The sequence below is a fragment of the Phyllobates terribilis genome, unplaced genomic scaffold (genome assembly GCF_046119375.1).
Source record: "Phyllobates terribilis strain yellow unplaced genomic scaffold, ASM4611937v1 Scaffold_9__5_contigs__length_417890890, whole genome shotgun sequence".
Lineage (NCBI taxonomy): Eukaryota > Metazoa > Chordata > Amphibia > Anura > Dendrobatidae > Phyllobates > Phyllobates terribilis.
Window position 1 is genome coordinate 277762226 of NW_027362769.1, and position 20208 is coordinate 277782433.

General features: G+C 44.0%; 1 protein-coding gene across 4 annotated transcripts in view; it reads left to right on the top strand.

Moving 5' to 3' along the window:
• TNRC18 (trinucleotide repeat containing 18) overlaps positions 1–20208 on the top strand; it is a 739821-nt gene that overhangs the window by 308875 nt on the left and 410738 nt on the right. For all 4 annotated transcript variants that reach the window (XM_073647819.1, XM_073647820.1, XM_073647817.1 and 1 more), the window contains exon 14: positions 18129–18288. In XM_073647819.1, the coding sequence (XP_073503920.1) occupies positions 18129–18288 (160 nt within the window). The remainder of the gene's footprint in view (positions 1–18128; positions 18289–20208) is intronic.

Here is a 20208-nt window from a genome sequence, read left to right on the forward strand (position 1 = left end):
TTTTATTTACCAAAATACCACATACTTAGTAACGTTGTAATGTAGGTTGAATAAAAACCTAGGTCCATCCAGTTCAACCTTTCTCCCTACACTAATATACTAACTTACTGGGACTAGGCCTCACAAATGTTTTATTACCATTTTTATTATTTCTGCACTATTACAATTAAAATTGAACCCGTTTATAATTTTTTGGATTAGTTTTATATTTTGTATTACTTTTATGATTCTAATAATGGTATTACTAAAATCCCTATGCCTAAATCTGTTGATCCAGAAGAAGGCAAAAACCCCAGGACACATTCTGCCACTTTGCATCACGGGGAAAAATTCCTTCTTGACTCCGTGAAAAGGCGATCAGTCAAAGAACCCTGGATCAAACCTAATTATGATACTAGTTATGTAATTATTATTACCGTACTAAATGTACTACTATGGGTGTAACATTTTGTCCAATTTAACTGTAACCCACAATGTTATGTGTATCGAGGAAATCGTCCAGCCGTTTTTTGAAAGCTGTTATAGGTGGTAGGGCATTCCACAGTCCGACTGCTCTGATTGTAAAGAACCCTTTCCTGTTTAGGTGCCGGAATCGCCTTTCTTCCACTCGTAATGAGTGCCCACTGGTCCTTAGTATGATCTTTGGAAGGAATAAGTCATGTGCTAGTCCTTTGTACTGACCACACATATATTTATACATGCAAATGAGATCTCCTCTGAGGCGTCGTTTTTCTAAGCTAAACAAGCTCAACTTTTTCAACCTCTCATCCTATGAGAGGCCTCCATCCCTTGTAATAATCTAGTTGCCCGCCTTTGAACTGACTCTAACTTCTGAATATCCTTTTTAAAACGTGGAGCCCAAAACTGGATCTCATATTCCAGATGTGGCCTCACCAGTGATTTATAAAGGAGGAACAATACGTTGGGATCACATAATTTTATTTCTCTTTTTATACATCCTAAAATCTTGTTTGCTTTTGCGGCTGCTGCTTGACATTGAGTACTGCTGCTCAGCTTACTTGTAACCAGAATACCCCAGTCTTTCTCCTGTTCTGTAGTCCCAAGTATACTCCCATTTAATGTGTATGCAGCAATAGGATTACTCCGTCCTAGGTGCATTACTCTACATTTATCTTCATTAAACCTCATCTGCCAAGTGTTTGCCCATTCAGTCATCTTATCCAGATCGTTCTGCAATATTGTAACGTCAAGATCAGATTTTAATATCCTACATAGTTTGGTGTCATCAGCATAAACTGTCACTTTATTCTCAATCCCATCCCCAAGGTCATTAATAAAGAGGTTAAAAAGAATCGGTCCTAGCACAGATCCCTGCGGCACCCCACTTCTGACTATATCCCATTTAGAGAACGTACCATTTATGACGACTTTGATTCCTATTATTTAGCCAATTCCTTACCCATCTACATATAGTTCCCCCAAGCCCTTGCTTCTGTAGCTTCAGTATAAGACTGTTATGTGGTACAGTATCAAATGCCTTTGCAAAGTCCAGATAAATCACATCCGCTGCATTACCAACAATCAGATTTGCACTTACCTCCTCATAGAACCCAACATGTTGGTTAGACACGACCTATTTTTCATGAATCCGTGCTGATTATCATTTTTTATATTATTCTCTGTGATATAACTCTGCAGGTCACCTCTTATTGTGCCCTCAAAAACATTGCACACTAATGATGTTAGACTTCCCGGACGGTATTTACCTGAATCCACCTTCTTACCTTTTTTAAATATCGGAACCACATCGGCTATCCTCCAATCCTGTGGCACTACCCCTGTTACAAGGGAGTCTAAAAAAATGAGATTCAGCGGTTTGTCAATTACTGAGGAACAAATACTGTCACATCATGGCCAGACCACATATTACCACTACATAGTGATTGAATAATACCACATTCAAGGGACAAATACCTCCACACCATGACGAGACCACATATTACCAACATATAGTGACCGAATAATACCACATAGAAGGGACAAATGCAACCACACCATGACCAGACCACATATTATCACCACATAATGAGTGAATACTACAATATTGATCTTTAATAAAAATCCACAATACTAATATTACCATAAGTGCCATTATACACATCTCTGTACATAGTATACAGTGAATAGTGTAAGTGTGCAGGTAATACAGTGATCACTGGTGACTTTATACACAGGAGCGCTGTATATAGTGTCAGTGTACAGGTAATACAGGGATCACCAGTGACATTATACTTTATTGCAAGTGTACAGGTAGTTGAAGTCCTTCATCTTCACTTTTCTTTTTCATCCAGCGCAGACTGCCATCACTTCTTCCAGCCAGGACTCGTTTCTGCAGAAAATAAGTTATCCAGAGCACTGCTTCCAGAGCACATTCCCCACTTTTTCTCCAACTTCTACACTTCGCAGCTAAATACAGTCGTGTACCCACCATTAATATATAATTCGTTATTATGCAATCCACCATTCCAAATATAACTTGCAATCCACAACTGTGCCCCTGCTAACTATAATAACCATTTTCCCCACCCAATAAATATATAAATTAATCAGCACCTGTACTCTTTCCCCCAATTCAATACCAGTCACACTTCTGCATCCTCAATGCCCCCCTGTACCTCCTGCTCCCCAGTTCATTTTATTTTTATGCCCCCCTCCACTCCAATTCATTGTCATGTCCTCTCTATCTCTAATTCCCACCCTCTATTCATTATCAATTGCTCTCCCCCACTCTTAATTCATCATCATTTGATCTCCCCACCCTCAATACAGCATAATTTGCTCCCCCCACCCTCAATTTATCAATATTTTCTGCCCCCCACGCCAAATTCATCATTTGCTGTCTCCCACCCTCAATTCATCATTCCCCCCCCGCCCTCAATACAGCATCATTTGCTCTCTCCCACCCTCTATTTATTATTTCCGGCCCCCCACCCCCAATTCATCATCATTTGCTCTCCTCCACCCTCGATTCCTCATTATTTGCTTTGCCACCACCCACATTGAATACATCATTTGCTGTCCCACATCCCCCACCCTCAATTCATCATTTGCTGTCCCCAACCTTCAATTCATCATTTGCTGTCTCCCACCCTCAATTCATAATTTGCTGTCCCCCGCCCTCAATTCATAGGTTTCACTCCCCACCCCCAATTCATCATTATTTGCACTCCCCCACCTCAGTACATCATCATTTGCTCCCCCATACCCATTTAATTCATTTTATTTAAAAATAAAAAAATCATACTTGCCTCTCATACGATCCCCTGCAGCTCCACTTCTGGACTGGTATGCTGGCGTGTGTACATGCCGTTGCCTACGCAATGATCTCATAGTGTAAGTGACATCACCAGCACGTCACACAAGAGGCGGAGGGAGAGAGCTCCGCGGCCCTTCTGTTTTGACCGCCGTGGAAATCCAGGAAATCTCTGAACTCAGAGATGTGCGCCATTGCACAATGCATTATCATACCTGTCTGGGCCCCCCTTCTTCTGCTTCTGCTCACTGTGCCCCATACACCAGTAATGCCCTGATGGCTGCCCTGGCTTAACCCCTTTACCCCCGACTTTGGTCTTGCGCGTTAATGACCAGGCCAATTTTTACAATTCTGACCAATGTCACTTTATGAGGTAATAACTCTAAAATGCTTTAACTGATCCCCCTGATTTTGAGACTGTTTTTTCGTGACACATTGTGCTGCATGATAATGGTAACATTTCTTCTATATGGCTTGCGTTATTTGTGAAAAAATGGGAAATTTGGCAAAAATTTTGCAATTTTCAAACTTCTAATTTTCATGCCCTTAAATCATAGAGGTATGTCGCACAAAATAGTTAATAAATAACATTTCCCACATGTCTACTTTATATCAGCACAATATTGGAACCAAAATTTCTTGTTTGATTGTATGATTCTGACCAGTGTCACTTAATGTGGTAATAACTCTGGAACACTTCCACAGATCATGCTGTTTCTGAGAATGTTTTTTCATGACATATAATAATTTCATTATGGTAGTAAAATTAGTTTGATAAGACTAGCATTTATTTGTGAAAATATCGGAAATTTTGAAAAAATTTAGAAAATTTCAGTTTTCAAGCTTTGAATTCTTATGCCCTTAAACCAGAGATTTATGTCAAAAATAGTTAATAAATTACATTTCCCACATGTCTACTTTACATTAGCACAATCTTTGAAACAAAATTTTTTGTTAGGAAGTTAGAAGGGTTAAAAGTTGACCAGCGATTTCTTATTTTTCCCACAAAATTTACAAACCCCTTTTTTTAGGGACCACTTCGCATTTGAAATGACTTTGAGGGGCCTTTATGACAGAAAATACCCAAAAGTGACACCATTCTAAAAACTGCACCCCTCAAGGTGCTCAAAACCACATTCAAAAAGTTTATTAACCCTTCAGGTGCTTCACAGTAATTTTTGGAATGTGGAAGAAAAAAATGAACATTTAACTTTTCACAAAAATGTTACTTTAGATCCCAATTTCTTTATTTTCGCAAGGGTAACAGGAAAAAATGGACACCAAAATTTGTGGTGCAATTTCTCCTGAGCATGCCAATACCTCATATTTTGAGGAAAAAGACTGTTTGGGCGCACGGCAGGGCTCAGAAGGGAAGGAGTGCCATTTGACTTTTTGAATGTAAAATTTGCTTGAATAATTAGCGGACGCCATGTTGCATTTGGGGAGCACCTGATGTGCATAAACAGTAGAAACCCCAAACAAGTGACATCATTTTGGAAACTAGACCCCTCACGGAACTTATCTGGATGTGTGGTGAGCACCCTGCGAGACAAGTTGACGTTTTTATTGGTACCATTTTTGGGCACGTGACATTTTTTGATTGCTTTCTATTCCGATTTTTGGGAGGTAGAATAAACAAAAAACAATTCAGGAATTGTTTTTTTTTTATGCCGTTCCACGTGTAGTAAAATTGATAAGGCTGCTTTATTCTTCAGGTCAGTACGTATACATCGGTACCACATTTATATAGTTTTTTTTATGTTTTGGCGCTTTAACACAATAAAAACTATTTTATAGAAAAAATTTGTTTTTGTATCACTTTATTCTGAGAACTATAACTCTTATTTTTTTGGCTGATGGAGCTGTTTGGTGACTTGTTTTTTTGCGGGACATGATGACCTTTTCAGTGGTACCATTTTTATTTACATTAGTCTTTTTGATTGCGTTTTATAACATTTTTTGTTTGGCGGTATGATGATAAAGCATCGTTTTTTGCTTAGTTTTTTAGTTTTTTTTTTTTACCGTATTCAATAAAGGGGTTAACTAGTGGGACAGTTTTATAGGTCAGGTCGTTCCAGACGCGGCAATACCAAATATGTGTACTTTTATTTATTTATTTTTTTCCATAATATTTATTTATGGGTACAGTATATTTTAAGTTTTTTGGATTGTATTTTTTTTTAGATTTTTACAATTTTTTTTTTTCACTTTCAGTTACTTTTTTTTATACTTTTACACATTATTCCACTATGGGATTTTCATTTTTTGCAGGCTGATCACTTGCATAGCATAGAGATGCAGCACCATCTTCTCTGCTATGCTGTGTGTCAGCGTTGCACACTCAGAAGTTACTTTGATCACGCACTGCGCATGATCAAAGTGACTTCCTGCTGACTGGTGACCTGGATGTCGTCATGACGACATCGGATCACCAAGACAACTACCGGGACCCAGCACAGACAGTGCGGGACGCGCTTGCCTCCCCTTGCTCCCAGAATGCTGCGATCGACTAAGATCACAGCATTTCAGTGGTTAGTGTGTCGGGAGCTGTGCTTGACCGCTCCTGGCACATAGCACCGGGTGTCAGATGTGAGAATCAGCTGACAACCGGCGGCGATCGCCCCGCACTGCTTGTGTGCTTGCGCGATCGCAGTGCACGTAACAGTACGTACCTAGTCCAATAGGCACAGGGACATACCATTACTGAGCACATCAGAATGGGGTTAAAGCACCAAAGGGTCCTGGCCCGATCTTCAGTTACTGAACGGTGGAGGCGGATGTGATGGTTCTCTGCTCCACCGGTATATTCATCATTGTCTGTGGCCTGAGATGACAGATAAAGCTGAAGTCAGAACATAGCCCCTACTTCCAGCGAGTCAGCTCCCCAAATTCAGGACCGTCTGTCTGGATCAGGGATGGTTGGATGGTATGGTTCATATTTTAGTCTGTTAAGTTTGGGTTAGAAGTTAAGTCTGTGCTTCGCAGTCTGTATTCGGACTGCGATACATGGACTTCTGAATTTTGGCTCACTGATATTGCCCTACATCAATTACACCCCAGCATCTGATGTACATATAATTATAGAATTTTTCGCAAAAGACGTGAGATTTAGATTTTAATGATCTCTATAAGATCACTATTTCTTAGTTCTGATATTCTTCAATGGGTTGTCCACTTTCAGTAAAGTGGTCTCCAAAGTTTGTAAAGTACAGTACATACCATAACAAACTCCTCAGATACTCGCCCCTCATGTTTCCAGTGCCGGCTTTTGCCATTGCTGTGGTCCTTGTATTGTGGCAAGAAGGGTGATGTCACGTCAACAGTTGCATGTCACTGCTCTAGCCAGTAACTGAGCTCTGCGTCACGTGCCATCAACCTCTGCACAAGCACTGTGCTCAGTGACTGGCTAGAGATGTGACAAGCTGATGTGACTTACTGCTCTAGTCATATACTGTACACCGGGACCGCAGCAACTGAAGCCGGCACTGGACCCCGGTGGGGCGAGTACCTGAAGAGTTTGTTATATTATGTACATTTCACACTTTGGGGATCATTTTACTGAACATGGACATCCCCTTTAACCCATTCATTCATAGACGATTTTCATTTTTCTCTTTTTTTACTCCCATTCTTTCAAGAACTATAACTTCTTTTTATTTTTCTGGCCATATAGACATATTGGGGCTCATTTTTTGCAGGACGAATTGTATTTTTGAATAACACCATTAATTTTACCATATAGTGTACTGGAAAAAAATTCAAGTGTGTTGAAATTGCAAAAAAAAGTGCAATTGTTTTTTTTTTTTTTTTTTTTTTTTCTTTTTACCATGTTAACTATATGGTAAAACTGACTGGGCAGAATTCAGAAATTTGTAGAAAAAAAATCACTTTTGTCTGATAATAGGGCTGGGTGAGGCCTTATTTTTGGCCCCTGAGCTGACATTTTTAGTTACAATTTTTTCGGGTAAATAGTGTTTTCATCGCCTTCTATTGCATTGTTGTGGCAGCCAAAAAAATGTAATTCTGGCATTTTGAATTTTTTTTCTCATTATGCCATTTACCAATCAGATTAATTTATTTTATATTTTGATCAATCTGACTTTTATGAACGCAGCGATACCAAATATGTGTTTAAATTGTTTTATTTTTTTCATATTTTTAAAACCTTTTTTTTTTCACTGTATTTAATAGTCCATTTAGGAGACTTGAAGTTGTGATTGTCAGATCGCCTGTGCTATACATAGCAGTGCTATGTATAGTAGAAATCACGATCTCCTTTCAACATCAGCCACAAGCCGGCGTTCACAGGAGTGTTGTAATCACAGGCATGGGGATCATCAGCAGATCCCCTGCTGTCATGACAACCCATAGGCAATGATGGGACCATGGAATGATGCACTCCCTGCCGGCATGTGTTAAATTCCACTGTAAGCGATAGGTAAGGGATTAATATTATGGGGCTGGGAGCTGTTAATCATAATATAGTGGCTACATGTGCAGCTTATACAGTCACAGGATGAGGGACATTCAGTTGTCTTTCTGAACGGATGTTGGGGGATATAGGGGAGATCTGTGCTGTGTCCAGTGCTTTTCAAGTGAGTTCTAGTAATGACCGCACAGACAGTGACTGCTCGTCAGCAACATTAGACATCACAGACAGAATCAGTCTCCTGCTGTTGACAGCAGCCTTAGTGTCTGAACAGGGTGGTAATATCACTCACTTGATAAGCCATGAAGACAGCTCTTGTAAGTTCTGCGTCCCCTCACTGTGCTGCAATACTCAATGCCCAGCTCATCGGGGGTGGTGGCAGCCACACGCTGAGGGGGATGACTTTACTAGCAAGGAGGGGAAAGTGGCCTTTACCCCTTTTTAACTTTTTTTGTTTTTGGCATAGCCAGATGAGGGCTTTTTTTATGGTACAAACTGTGTATTGGCAAAAAAGGTGGAGTGGAATAGAAAAAAAACAGCAAATCTCGCATTTTTTTGTTTTATTTTAACAGCGTTCATTGCATGGTTACAATGCCATGTTAACTTTATTTCTGTGCGTCACTATGATTACAATCCTCTATTGTTTCTTATGGCTTGCTCTTTTAAATAAAAAAAAAATAAAGTTGACTTTTTGATCACGATCCGTCTGTTACACAGACTCTTGCTGCTTACGTAGAGTCCCGACATATCGTTGATCCTCACAATTTAAACACTCAGATGCCGCTGTCAGTAACAAAAGTGTCATGTGAGAAGTTTGACAAAAGGCGATCACTCCCTCTGTCTGTGGCTCCCCCGTAATGCGATATCACAAGGTTTCGATGGGTTGCTATGGTCCAGCAATGGCCTCAGTGTCTGTCTTCTCCCTCAGCCAATCAGACCTCAAGGCGAGGCATGATAGTCTGTCAAACGCTGAAATGTTAGATAATGGCTAGGTTTTACAGTGTATTATCAATAGCAATACACTGGAGCTGCAGTATGCAGTTTTCTCAGACAGCGCAGTGTTGTCCCCTGGAGCTGCGCTTCCTGGTCCCTATCTCCTCACCAAGCAGTGACATATCACTTCTTGAGATCTCACTGCTTGGTGAAGAGAGAGACCAGGTAGTGTTCTCAAACACGCAGCTCCTGGGAACAACACTGCACTGTCTTGAGAAAAGCAAACACTGCTGCTCCAGCAGCGATGAGCATAATATTACACTTGTCCTTGCATGTCAGCAAGCAGTTTCTCTATCACTATTAGGTTAAGTGCAGACGAAGCGTTTTTTGATGCGTTTTCGTGGCAGTTTTCCCTCCGCGGAAACGCTGCAAAAACACTTGTTAATAGGTCTGCCAGCTGTAGCAATGGGCAATGAACACGAATTTGCGCCAGAAACTCGCTGTGGGTGGTACCCTGGTCGGAAGAGGATGACTACTGCTCCTCTCATTAGACTGCCACTCCCGCTGATAACAGCAAGAGCGGCCCTGCTGATGGGAGCAGTAGTTCTCCTCAGCAAAGCCGGCGTGCCCGCTGTTAAAAAAAAAAAAAAAAAAAAAAAAAATTTCTTGCACAGGGGCCCACTACAGTCTGTGTCCGCCCCTGGGATGAAGTAAATGCAGCTGAACAGCAGCTGTCAGGACAGCTGCCCTGTCCTGCTGTAGGGCGTGATGGGGCCTCAGTGATGCGGCTCCTGGCACAGCACATTATGTGGGGCTCCTGGCATAGCTCCTGGCGGGGACCTGGTCTACACTATATGATAAGTATGCACTAAACTCCAAATCCCTCCATTACCCCGCCCCCATATGACCAAAGCCCCGCCCACCCCACCCCCTCCTTGCTGGGCCATGGAAAAATGATCTTGCTTCAAGCCGGTCCCTGGTGCAAAAAAGGTTGGGGACCACTGCCCTAAGGAACTCATCTAGTAAAAGTATAGCCCGAGAGCTGGTCCATATTTTTGCTCGGACAGATCTGCCAAAAGAGATTCTGACAGACCAAGGAACCCCGTTCATGAGCAAGGTGATGAAGGAGCTTTGCAGAGTCCTTCAGATAACTCAACTTCGGACCTCGTTTTACCATCCACAGACGGACGGCCTAGTGGAACGCTTCAACAAGACCTTAAAGGCGACTCTCAAGAAGGTCGTTGAAAAGGATGGGCGAGACTGGGACTACCTGCTCCCATTTCTGCCTTTCTTGGTCAGAGAAGTTCCTCAAGCCTCCACTGGCTTCTCTCCATTTGAGCTCCTATATGAGCGGCATCCAAGAGGTCTCCTAGACATCGCCAAGGAAACTTGGGAGGCTGAAGTCACGCCACACCGGAGTATCATCGAACATGTCACCCAGTTACAGGAGAGAATGTCAAAGGTGATGCCCATCGTGAAGGAACATCTTCTCCAGGCGCAGGAAGCCCAGGCGATTGTCTATAACTGGTTGGCGAGACTAAGACAGTTCCAGCCCGGGGACCGTGTTTTGGTGCTGATCCCTACCGTCGAGAGCAAGTTCCTAGCCAAATGGCAAGGTCCATACGAGGTGGTGGAGAAAGTCAGCGAGGTTAATTATAAAGTCCACCAGCCTGGCCGAAGAAAGCCGCATCAAATATATCATGTAAATTTGCTCAAGCCGTGGCGGGACCGTCAACCTGTGGAAACTCCTTGCCTGGGAGCTGCACCAGAAGGCAAGGTGGAGGAGGTCACTATTGCAGAGACTCTATCACCGGCCCAGAAGCAACAGTGTCGAGAATTACTACAGCGGAATCGGGAGCTGTTCTCAATGTTGCCGGGGCATACTCAAGTGGTAGAGCATGACGTGCTGACAGCCGCACGTATGAGTGAATCTGAAGCCGTATCAGATTCTGTAAGCACGCCGGGAGGTGATCTCGGCTGAGGTGAAGAGGATGTTAGACCTCGGGGTAATAGAGGAGTCAAAGAGTGGGTGGTCGAGCCCAATCGTCCTCGTGCCGAAACCCAATGGAGAGTGGAGGTTTTGTAATGACTACCGCTGGCTGAATGAGGTATCCAAGTGTGACGCGTACCCGATGCTCCGCGTCGACGAACTCATCGAGAGTCTTGGACCGGCGAAGTACATCACCACTCTTGACCTGACGAAGGGCTACTGGCAGATCCCCATGTCCCAGATGGCTATGGAGAAGACGGCTTTCTCAATACCTGATGGGTGTTTTCAATACACGCGGATGCCGTTCGGACTACAGGGGGCCATAGCCATGTTCCAGAGGGCTATGGATCGGATCCCAGTCCCACATAAGAAGTATGCCGCAGCCTGCCTCGACGACATTGTGGTCTTTAGCCCAGACTGGGCTAGTCACCTACCTAAACTACAGGCTGTTCTGGAGGCGCTAAGGAAGGCAGGATTTACCATAAATCCGAGAAAGTGTGCCATCAGAAAAGAGGAGGCCAAGTACCTGGGCTATGTTGTTGGGAGAGGCGGAATAAGTGGAGGCAATTCAAACCTGGCCGCAACCGCTCTCGAAGAAGCAGGTGAGAGCATTCCTGGGAATGGTGGGATACTACCGGCGTTTTATCCCAAATTTTGCCATGATTGCCACTCCACTAACGGATCTTCTAAAAGGCACCAAATCAACCATGGTGAAATGGACAGAAGAAACGGAGACCGCGTTTCAACAGTTGAAGCCAACACTGTGCAATCAGCCGGTTCTGGTTGCGCCAGACTTCAAGAAAGAATTTGTGGTCCAGAGGGACGCTTCAGAGGTTGGTCTAGGGGCTGTACTCTCCCAAGAGATAAATGGGGAAGAACATCCCATTCTCTTTCTAAGCCGAAAGCTGTCCTCCTGCAAGAAGAACTACGCCATAGTAGAGAAAGAGTGTTTAGCCATAAAATGGGCCGTGGCTACACTGAAATATTACCTACTAGGCCAGAAGTTTAAATAAGTATCAGACCATGCCGCATTGAGATGGTTGAGGGAGAAGAGGGGTAAAAATGCCAGGGTAACTAGATGGTTCCTAGAACTTCAAGATTTTAACTTTCACGTGGAGCATAGGCCCGGGAAGTTACATGGGAATGCAGATGCCCTCTCTAGGATTCCCTGCCTGGTGTCAGAAAGTGCCCAAACCCCCGGCTTTGGGTAGAGGGGGGGAATATGTGACAGTGTCACTGGTTTTATATGTGAGGGGAGGTATGTGTCACTCAGGATGCTCTCCTGTGTGAACTAAGACCTACTTTATTTTTCTGCCAGCGTGTTATATGCTGGTAGGTTTACTCTGTTAAAGGGTGTGCTGTTTTAGGGGAATGGCAAAGAGGGCGGGACGCCATTCCCCCTACCTCCCCTCAGGGTGTGGCTGAGCAATGTGCTAAAGCTCAGTCCTTTTTTTTTTTATCTGGAGTATGGTCTGGAGAGGGAAGTCTCCAGACAGTATTGTGGAAGCTGCAGAGCTTGTTATCTGGACTTTACCTGTGCAGTTTATGCTGCTGAGAGCGGGTGGAACCCACTCACCTGTGGACTGAGCTATACTTTGTTTTGTTTTCCCGTTTAACCCAGGGGGGTCTTGTTTATTTTTCCTGCGGAACCCTGCATGAGTTTATGCCAGATAATAAACCAGCAGAAAGGCAACCTGAGAACGTGTGTCCTGAGTCTGCCTCCGGGAGAGCCGAGCGAGTCGTCTTGCCACAGCATGTTCAGGATTTGAATGCAGAAAATTCCTTAAGGTTTCTGCATCTCTTGTCAGGATAAATGCTGCAGAATAAACGCGCGTTTTGGCACGATTTTGATGCGGTTTTTGATGCGTTTTTGTACCTCAATGAATGCTTTTTGGAGCTAAATAAAGATATTTGAAAAAAAACAAATGTGGGACACCTCTTTAACCCTTGGATTACCTTCAGGCTATGTGCCCACGATGCAGAAATGCTGCATATTTTTTCCGCTTCTCCCTGGCAGGAAAAACGCATGCGCTTTTAAAATGCTTTTTTCCCGCCAGGTAGAAGCGTTTGTCAAGCGTTTTTGCATGCATTTCTGCTTATTATATTTACCTTCTGATGGCCACCGGTCTTCTTGTCTTCGCTTGCCAGCAGATCGCGATGGACTGAAGGACCTACGCTGACGTCATAGTCATGTGACGGCAGGTCCTTCAGTGTAGTGTACCGCGAGCTTCCGGCAAGCCAGGACGGAGCGAAGGTAAGTATAGATTTATTTTTTTATTTTTTACCATTCTTTTACGGTCACACTATATAAATCCATGCCGTTTGCATGGATTTATATAGTGTGACCAAGTTGTCAAGCACTTTCCAAGTGATGTTAAAATCGCTTGGAAAGCGCTTGTCAACCTGCATGCATTTTTTTCAAGCGTTTTTGCATGCATTTCCACATGCGGGTTATCAAGCGCTTTTCCAAGCGATTTTAGCATCACTTGGAAAGTGCTTGACAACTTGTTCACACTATATAAATCCATGCAACCGGCATGGATTTATAGTAGTGTGACCAAGTTAGTTAAAAAAAAAAAAGAATATGAATGTAAAAAATAAAAAGTAAAGATTATACTTACCTTCTGATGTCCTCCCGGTGTTTTCTCCACTGCATCCGGTGTCTTGGGCGGCTCGCGGTGGTGTGAAGGACCCGCGGTGACGTCATTGAGTTGAGTCATGTGACAGGTCACATGACTCAGTGACGTCATGGCAGGTCCTTCACAACACCGCGACCCATACAGCAGACCAGACGGAGGGGAGAAAACACTGGGAGGACATCGGAAGGCAAGTATAATCTTTTTTGTTTATTTTATATTATTTTTTTTAACAGGTTCTATGGTACCCAGGTCTGGATGAGCAGCTCCTTTCCTCCAGACCTGGGTACCATCCTCACATTGAACCGTGTGATATCCGCATGTACAGATGTAGTCATGCGGATGTCACGCGGTCCAATGAAAGTCAATGGCGGCGATTACGCTGCGTGTCCGCAAAATTAATGGACATGCTGCCTATTTTTCCGCAATGATAATCCGCAGCGGAAATTTCCGCAGCATGTTCACAGCACATGCGGATTATCATTGGGGACCATGTGGCACATATTACCAAGCATTTTTTAAGCTTTTTTGCTGCGGAAATTCCGCGGCAAAAACACTTGAAAGACGCATAGTGGGCACGCTGCCTCAGACCTGGGGTGAGTATATTGATTATTTTAAATGATTAAAGAATATGTCTGTTGTATTTCAAATAAAGTGTTTTACTTTGTGTGTATATTTAACTCTTTGCTTTACTTAGATTTAGTAATGAAAGGGTCTGATTGACACCTTTTCATCACTAAACAAAAGAGCTAGGTGTCGGCTAATCCCATAAACCCAATCTCATTACCATTCCCATTCATGTCATTTCTGAGACAGCTGAGAGCTGCTATTTTTAACCTGGGAAGGTAACATTAGGCAAACATGTTCCTTGGCTATTAATAACAGCTCACGGCTGTTTGTTTAGCCTCTATGTCCCCACTATCAGCAACCAGCAGCGCTTTGCCGCAGTTTTGTTGTCAATAAATGCGGATCCACCGCATATGACATTTCAATTGGTAAAAATCTGCAGCGGAGACTAGCGTGTCCGCTACAGAAATTAACATTCTGCGGGTGAGTTTGGGTACGTGTCCACGATCATGAGCCGTAGCGGGTTTGAAGCTACGTATTTATGCAGCTTCAAACCCGCAGCGTCCAAATGTTACAGAATAGTGGATAGGATTTCTAGAAATCCCATGTCCACTATGCGTGCATCAGAGGCTGCGGATCACCCTTGGACACTGACATTCGATGCGCCTTTTAGGACCACAGCATGTCAAATTCTCTTGCGGAGTCGCTAATCTCTGCAACAGAAATTTGTCCACTAAAATGTATTGAATGCGGTAAATCCGCATGGTTCAGTGAACACATGTGAATTTACCTGCGTTCAATAGAAAGCAGCGTTTTGGACACAGCAAAAATATGCTGCATCCAAAGCGCTGCTACTTCCGGATTGTGGGCACAGAGCCTAAAATAAAAAAAAATGGCGTAGGCTCCCAGGTCATTTTCATAACCAGTAGAGGGAAAGCCGACCGCTGGGAGCTGATATTAGTAGCCAGGGAAGGGGCCATTAGCCAAAAATGTTCCCTGACTATTAATAACAGCCCACAGCTGTTTGCTTAGCTTTTACTGGCTAGATTATAGGGGGACCCCAGAAAAAAATTGACATAGGGTCCCCCTATAAAATCTAACCAGAAAACGCTAAACAGACAACTGGGGGCTGATATTAATAGCCAGGAAAGGGGCCAAGGATACTATCCTCCTCAGCGGCTATTAATATCCGCTCTCAGCAGCCCCAGAAATGGTGCGTCCATAAGATGCGCCAAATCTGGCACTTAGCCTCCGCTCTTCCCACTGCCTTATAGCGGTGATGAGTGGGGTAATAAGGTTGGGTTTCATGTCAGCCTTGTATTGGCGGCTGACATGAAGCCCAGGTTAGTAATGGAGGGCGTCTATAAGACCAATACTAATCCCATAGTAAGGTTTTTGACGTTCTTTCAAATGAGACGCGGCCAGATTAAAGTCTTTTATTTAAATTAAAATTCCACACGGTTTTAATAATTTATTTAAAAATATAAAACACTGTATACTTCCCTAACGCCCAGTCCCCAAAGCCTTCGTCTCCTGTAAAAAAAGAAAAATAAAAAACAACCATATCCCTCACCTGTCCACCGTCACGACGTAATCCCATGACGATCCGGGTCACTTCTACAGCAGTCACACCAGCAGTCACTGATGTGACTGCTGTAGAAGACAGCAGTGTATACACTGACAGTAGTGTAATCACTCTGGTCAGTGCATAGTGCTGCGCTGCTGGGGCTGAGTTCACCTGAGTTCATCAGCTGAAGATCAGCTGATAAGCTCTGGTGACCTCATTTACTGCATCGGCGTTGCGAGGGAATATTCCCACACAGCACCGATGCCATAAGTGAGGTCCCGGAGCTCGTCAGCTGATCTTCAGCTGATTAACTCAGGTGAACTCGGCCCCAGCAGCGCAGCGATGTACACTGCCGTGAGCGATCTCGCTTCCGTCAGTGTATTGCCGGGTGGTCGGGTCGCCGTGGGACATTGGGAGGACGGCGGACGGGTGAGAATAAAAGTTTTTTTTGTTTTTTTTTTAATATAGATTTTTACTTTTTTTTTTAATCACCACGCACAGAAGCTGGCTTAGGAGACTAATCTAATTCTCCCCTCATCCGCGCCTGCTCCCTCTTATCTGCGGGAGCAGCTGTCGGATGATGGGAGTAGTCTTCCCCAGATACCATTCTTTGTGCATTTTTGCGGCGTTTGTGACTAAATGACTTGAATTGAGTCAGTGAAATAAGCAGCAAACATCCGCAGCTTAAAACAAGTCAAATTGAGTCTCAGTATTGTTTGTGGCCTCCATGTGCCTGTATGACCGCCCTACAATGCCTGGGCATGATCCTGATGAGGTTGCGGATGGTCTCCTGTGGGATCTCCTCCCACACCTGGACTAAAGCATCCGCCAACTCCTGGAAAGTCTGCTGTGCAACGTGACGTTGGTGGATGGAGCGAAACATGATGTCCCAGATGTGCTTAATCGGATTCATGGCCTGGGGAACGGGCAGGCCAGTCCATAGCTTCAATGCCTTCATCTTGCAGGAACTGCTGACACACTCCAGCCATATGAGGTCTGACATTGTCCTGAATTAGGAGGAACCCAGGGCCAACCGCACCAGCATATGGTCTCACAAGGGGTCTGAGGATCTCATCTTGGTACCTAATGGCAGTCAGGCTACCTATGGCAAGCACATGGAGGAGGGCTGTGCGGCCCTCCAAAGAAATGCCACCCCACACCATTACTGACCCAAACCGGTCATGCTGAAGGATGTTGCAGGCCGCAGATCGCGCTCCACGGCTTCTCTAGACTCTGTCACGTCTGTCACATGTGCTCAGTGTGAACCTGCTTTCATCTGTGAAGAGCACAGGGCGCCAGTGGCGACTTTGCCAATCCTTGTGTTCTGTGGCAAATGCCAAGCTTCCTGCACGTTGTTGGGCTGTGAGCACAACCCCCATCTGTGGACGCCGGGCCCTCATACCACCCTCACGGAGTCAGTTTCTGACCGTTTGTGCAGACACATGCACATTTGTGGCCTGATGGAGGTCATTTTGCTGGGCTCTGGCAGTGCTCCTCCTGTTCCTCCTTGCACAAAAGCGGAGGTAGCGGTCCTGCTGCTGGGTTGTTGCCTTCCTACGGCCCCCTCCACGTCTCCTGGTGTACTGGCCTGTCTCCTGGTAGCGCCTCCAGCCTCTGGACACTACGCTGACAGACACAGCAAACCTTCTTGCCACAGCTCGCTTTGATGTGCCATCCTGGATGAGCTGCACTACCTGAGCAACTTCTGTGGGTTGTAGAGTCCGTCTCATGCTACCACCACAAATGTGAAAGCGCAACCAACATTCAAAAGTGACCAAAAGATCAGCCAGAAAGCATTGGTACTGAGATGTGGTCTGTGGTCCCCACCTGCAGAACCACTCCTTTATTGAGGGTGTCTTGATAATTGCCAATAATTTCCATCTATTGTCTATTCCATTTGCACAACAGCATGTGAATTGATTGTCAATCAGTGTTGCTTCCTAAGTGGACAGTTTGATTTCACAGAAGTTTGATTCACTTGGAGTTATATTCTGTTGTTTAAGTGTTCCCTTTATACTTTTGAGTAGTGTATTTATACCTGCGTTTTTGCTGTGGATTTGACTTACTCAGTTCAAGTCTATGGGTGAAAAACGCTGCAGAAACGCACAAAGAATTGACATGCTTCAGAATTAAACGCAATGACAATCCTGTCAGGAAAATTCCTGATCATGGACACAGCACTTCAGGATTGTCATTGCATTAGCTGGCACACCCATTACCTAGCGTTTTTAGTGCATTTCTGTAAGGAAAAAACGCATCAAAAATGCACAGTGTGCACATAGCCTTACAGCCCTATTGTATTGCCACAATGGCTGCCTGTGAGATGGAAGCTGAGAAGAACCTGCAGATGTGTCAGGTATAATCACACACAGCTCTGCAGTGAGATCAGGAGAGCAGAGAGCGGCCATCACACATCACACTGCTAACTCCCCCTTCATGTAAAAAGATCTCTGGAGGCAGATCTTCATGCAGATATGTGTCCGTCCCTCGGCCTAGAACAGCTAATTTACATATAAGAAAAAAGTGGATTTCTCTGGAAAATTAGATGTTGGATTACAGATCTCAAGGTGTCATTTTATTCAGCTTCTTATGACCTTCAAACCCATATAGACGACTTAGGAGGGTTGATCCGACTGACAGATTTTCTTTAATTGTATTAATTTACCATCCAAAGCTTTGGCCTTAAATTTATTTATTTAATGTGTCTTCAATAATTCTTTGATTATTTACAGGTTTAGAAAGTGTATTTTACTCACTGAAAGCGCTATGGCTGGTGATTGTCTAGAAAGAACACTATTAAACATTTCAGAAGATGAGGAGTTGGAAAATGAAAGAAAAAGTGGAATAGATGATTGGGAAGAGCACAGCAGTGAATCAAGTTACTTTTATGAGGTAAATTGAATTTCATCAAATAAAATATTATTTGTAATCTCTTGAACCTTAACCGAAATGTTGTATAATTCATGATGTACAAATAGTGGGTAGGTAATAGATATAATAATAATAATGAGAGCAAAATATTAGGCTTGCATAATTGCTTTTTTTCTAAATTACATCACCCTCCATCTTAGTACCCAATTTTGCTAATTTGATATGGTCTATTCACTGTCTATTCACCTAGTGACATCTACACTATTGTCTGCTTCACGGACAAAGGAAAGGGTGGTAAAATGTAATATTTTTTTTCTTCAATGTAATACTGAAAATACATTTGTTTAATGTCCTGTATAGCTTTATAACAGTTGAATTGTTTTTCTTGCATGGTTAAACATAGTTAAAGAAAACAAAGGCTATGTTCACTTTTACAGCACATTTTTATTGCTCAAATGCATTTACTATTATAAAAGCAACTTTGTGAAAAAATTATGATTTTAAGTGAACCTGTCACCATGAAAATGCAGCTCAGTCGCAGGCACCCCCTTTTAGAGCAGGTGGAGCTCAGCAGGTTTATATTAGTTTTGTGAGAAAAGACTTTGCATAACCTGTGTTTTCATCATTTAGTTCTTCTCTTTCTAAGATTTCCAGTCCAGTGGGCTGTCCTATCAGTGACTGACAGCTTTCTCTGTATTTCCGCCTTGTCGTGGAAACACCTCTTTAAAGAGGACTTTTGGGGAGACGCAAGGGAGCTTGCACGTTTGACCAAATTAAGGTGGCAACCCATTAGAGACTAAGCATAAATACTCATGTGTCTGTATACAAAGCCTGTCTGCCGGACACTCAGCCTCATGGAGGGTTTTTTTGTCTTAAAGAAGAGAGGAAATTACAGTGCTTCACCACTAAAAGGGAAATATAAGCTAGCAGACTTCCTTGGCTTAAACCAAATTTGAACTGTGAGAAAAGCTGAACAGGAAATCAAGTTACCGTAATTTTCGGACTATAAGACGCACTTTTTTCCTCCAAAATTTTGGAGGAAAGTGGGGTGTGTGTCTTACAGTCCGAATACTATATTATTGTATGGCCGCATGGTTTTAGGTGTGGGGAAGCGGCAGCGGGGGATCAGCGGGGCACAGGAGGCAGCAGCCGCTTGCTGCAGGCTACTGTGCCCACTACTGAAGAAAATGAATATTCCCTGCTCGCCCATGGGCGTGGAGAGCAATGAATATTCATTTCTCTTAATAGGCAGCACACTGGATCCGCAGCGCGGCTCCTGCTGTCGTTCTGCGGTCAGTGTGCCCGCTATTAAAGCTCATGAATATTCCCTACAACTTCCTCCAATGGGTTGTAGTGAATATCCATGGTCTTTAATAGCAGGCACACTGACCACAGAGCGGTAGTAGGAGCCGCGCTGCTGCGGTACAGTGTGCCGGCTATTGAGCAGACTGAATGGTCACTGCTACCCACGCACACAGTCCCGACGTGTGGAGTAGTGACTATTCCAGCACAGCGTCTCTACCAGGCGCGGCTCACACAGTGAGAGTGTCGGCAGCAGAGCGGGACAGCGCTGGAGGAGAGAGGAGGTGAGTATGATTGTTCTTTTTTTTTTTTTTTGTAGGCAGCGTGATGGGGGCTCAGAGGGTGCCATACATACCAGGATGGGAGCTCAGAGGGTGCCTTACATACCAGGATGGGGGCTCAGGGGGGTGCCATGCATACCAGGATGGGGGTTCAGAAGGTGCCATACATACCAGGATGGGGGCTCAGAACGTACCATACATACCAGGATGGGGGCTCAGAGGGTGCCATGCATACCAGGATGGGGCATCAGAAGGTGCCATGCATACCAGGATGGGGCATCAGAAGGTGCCATATATACCAGGATGGGAGCTCAGAGGGTGCCATGCATACCAGGATGGGGACTCAGAAGGTGCCATG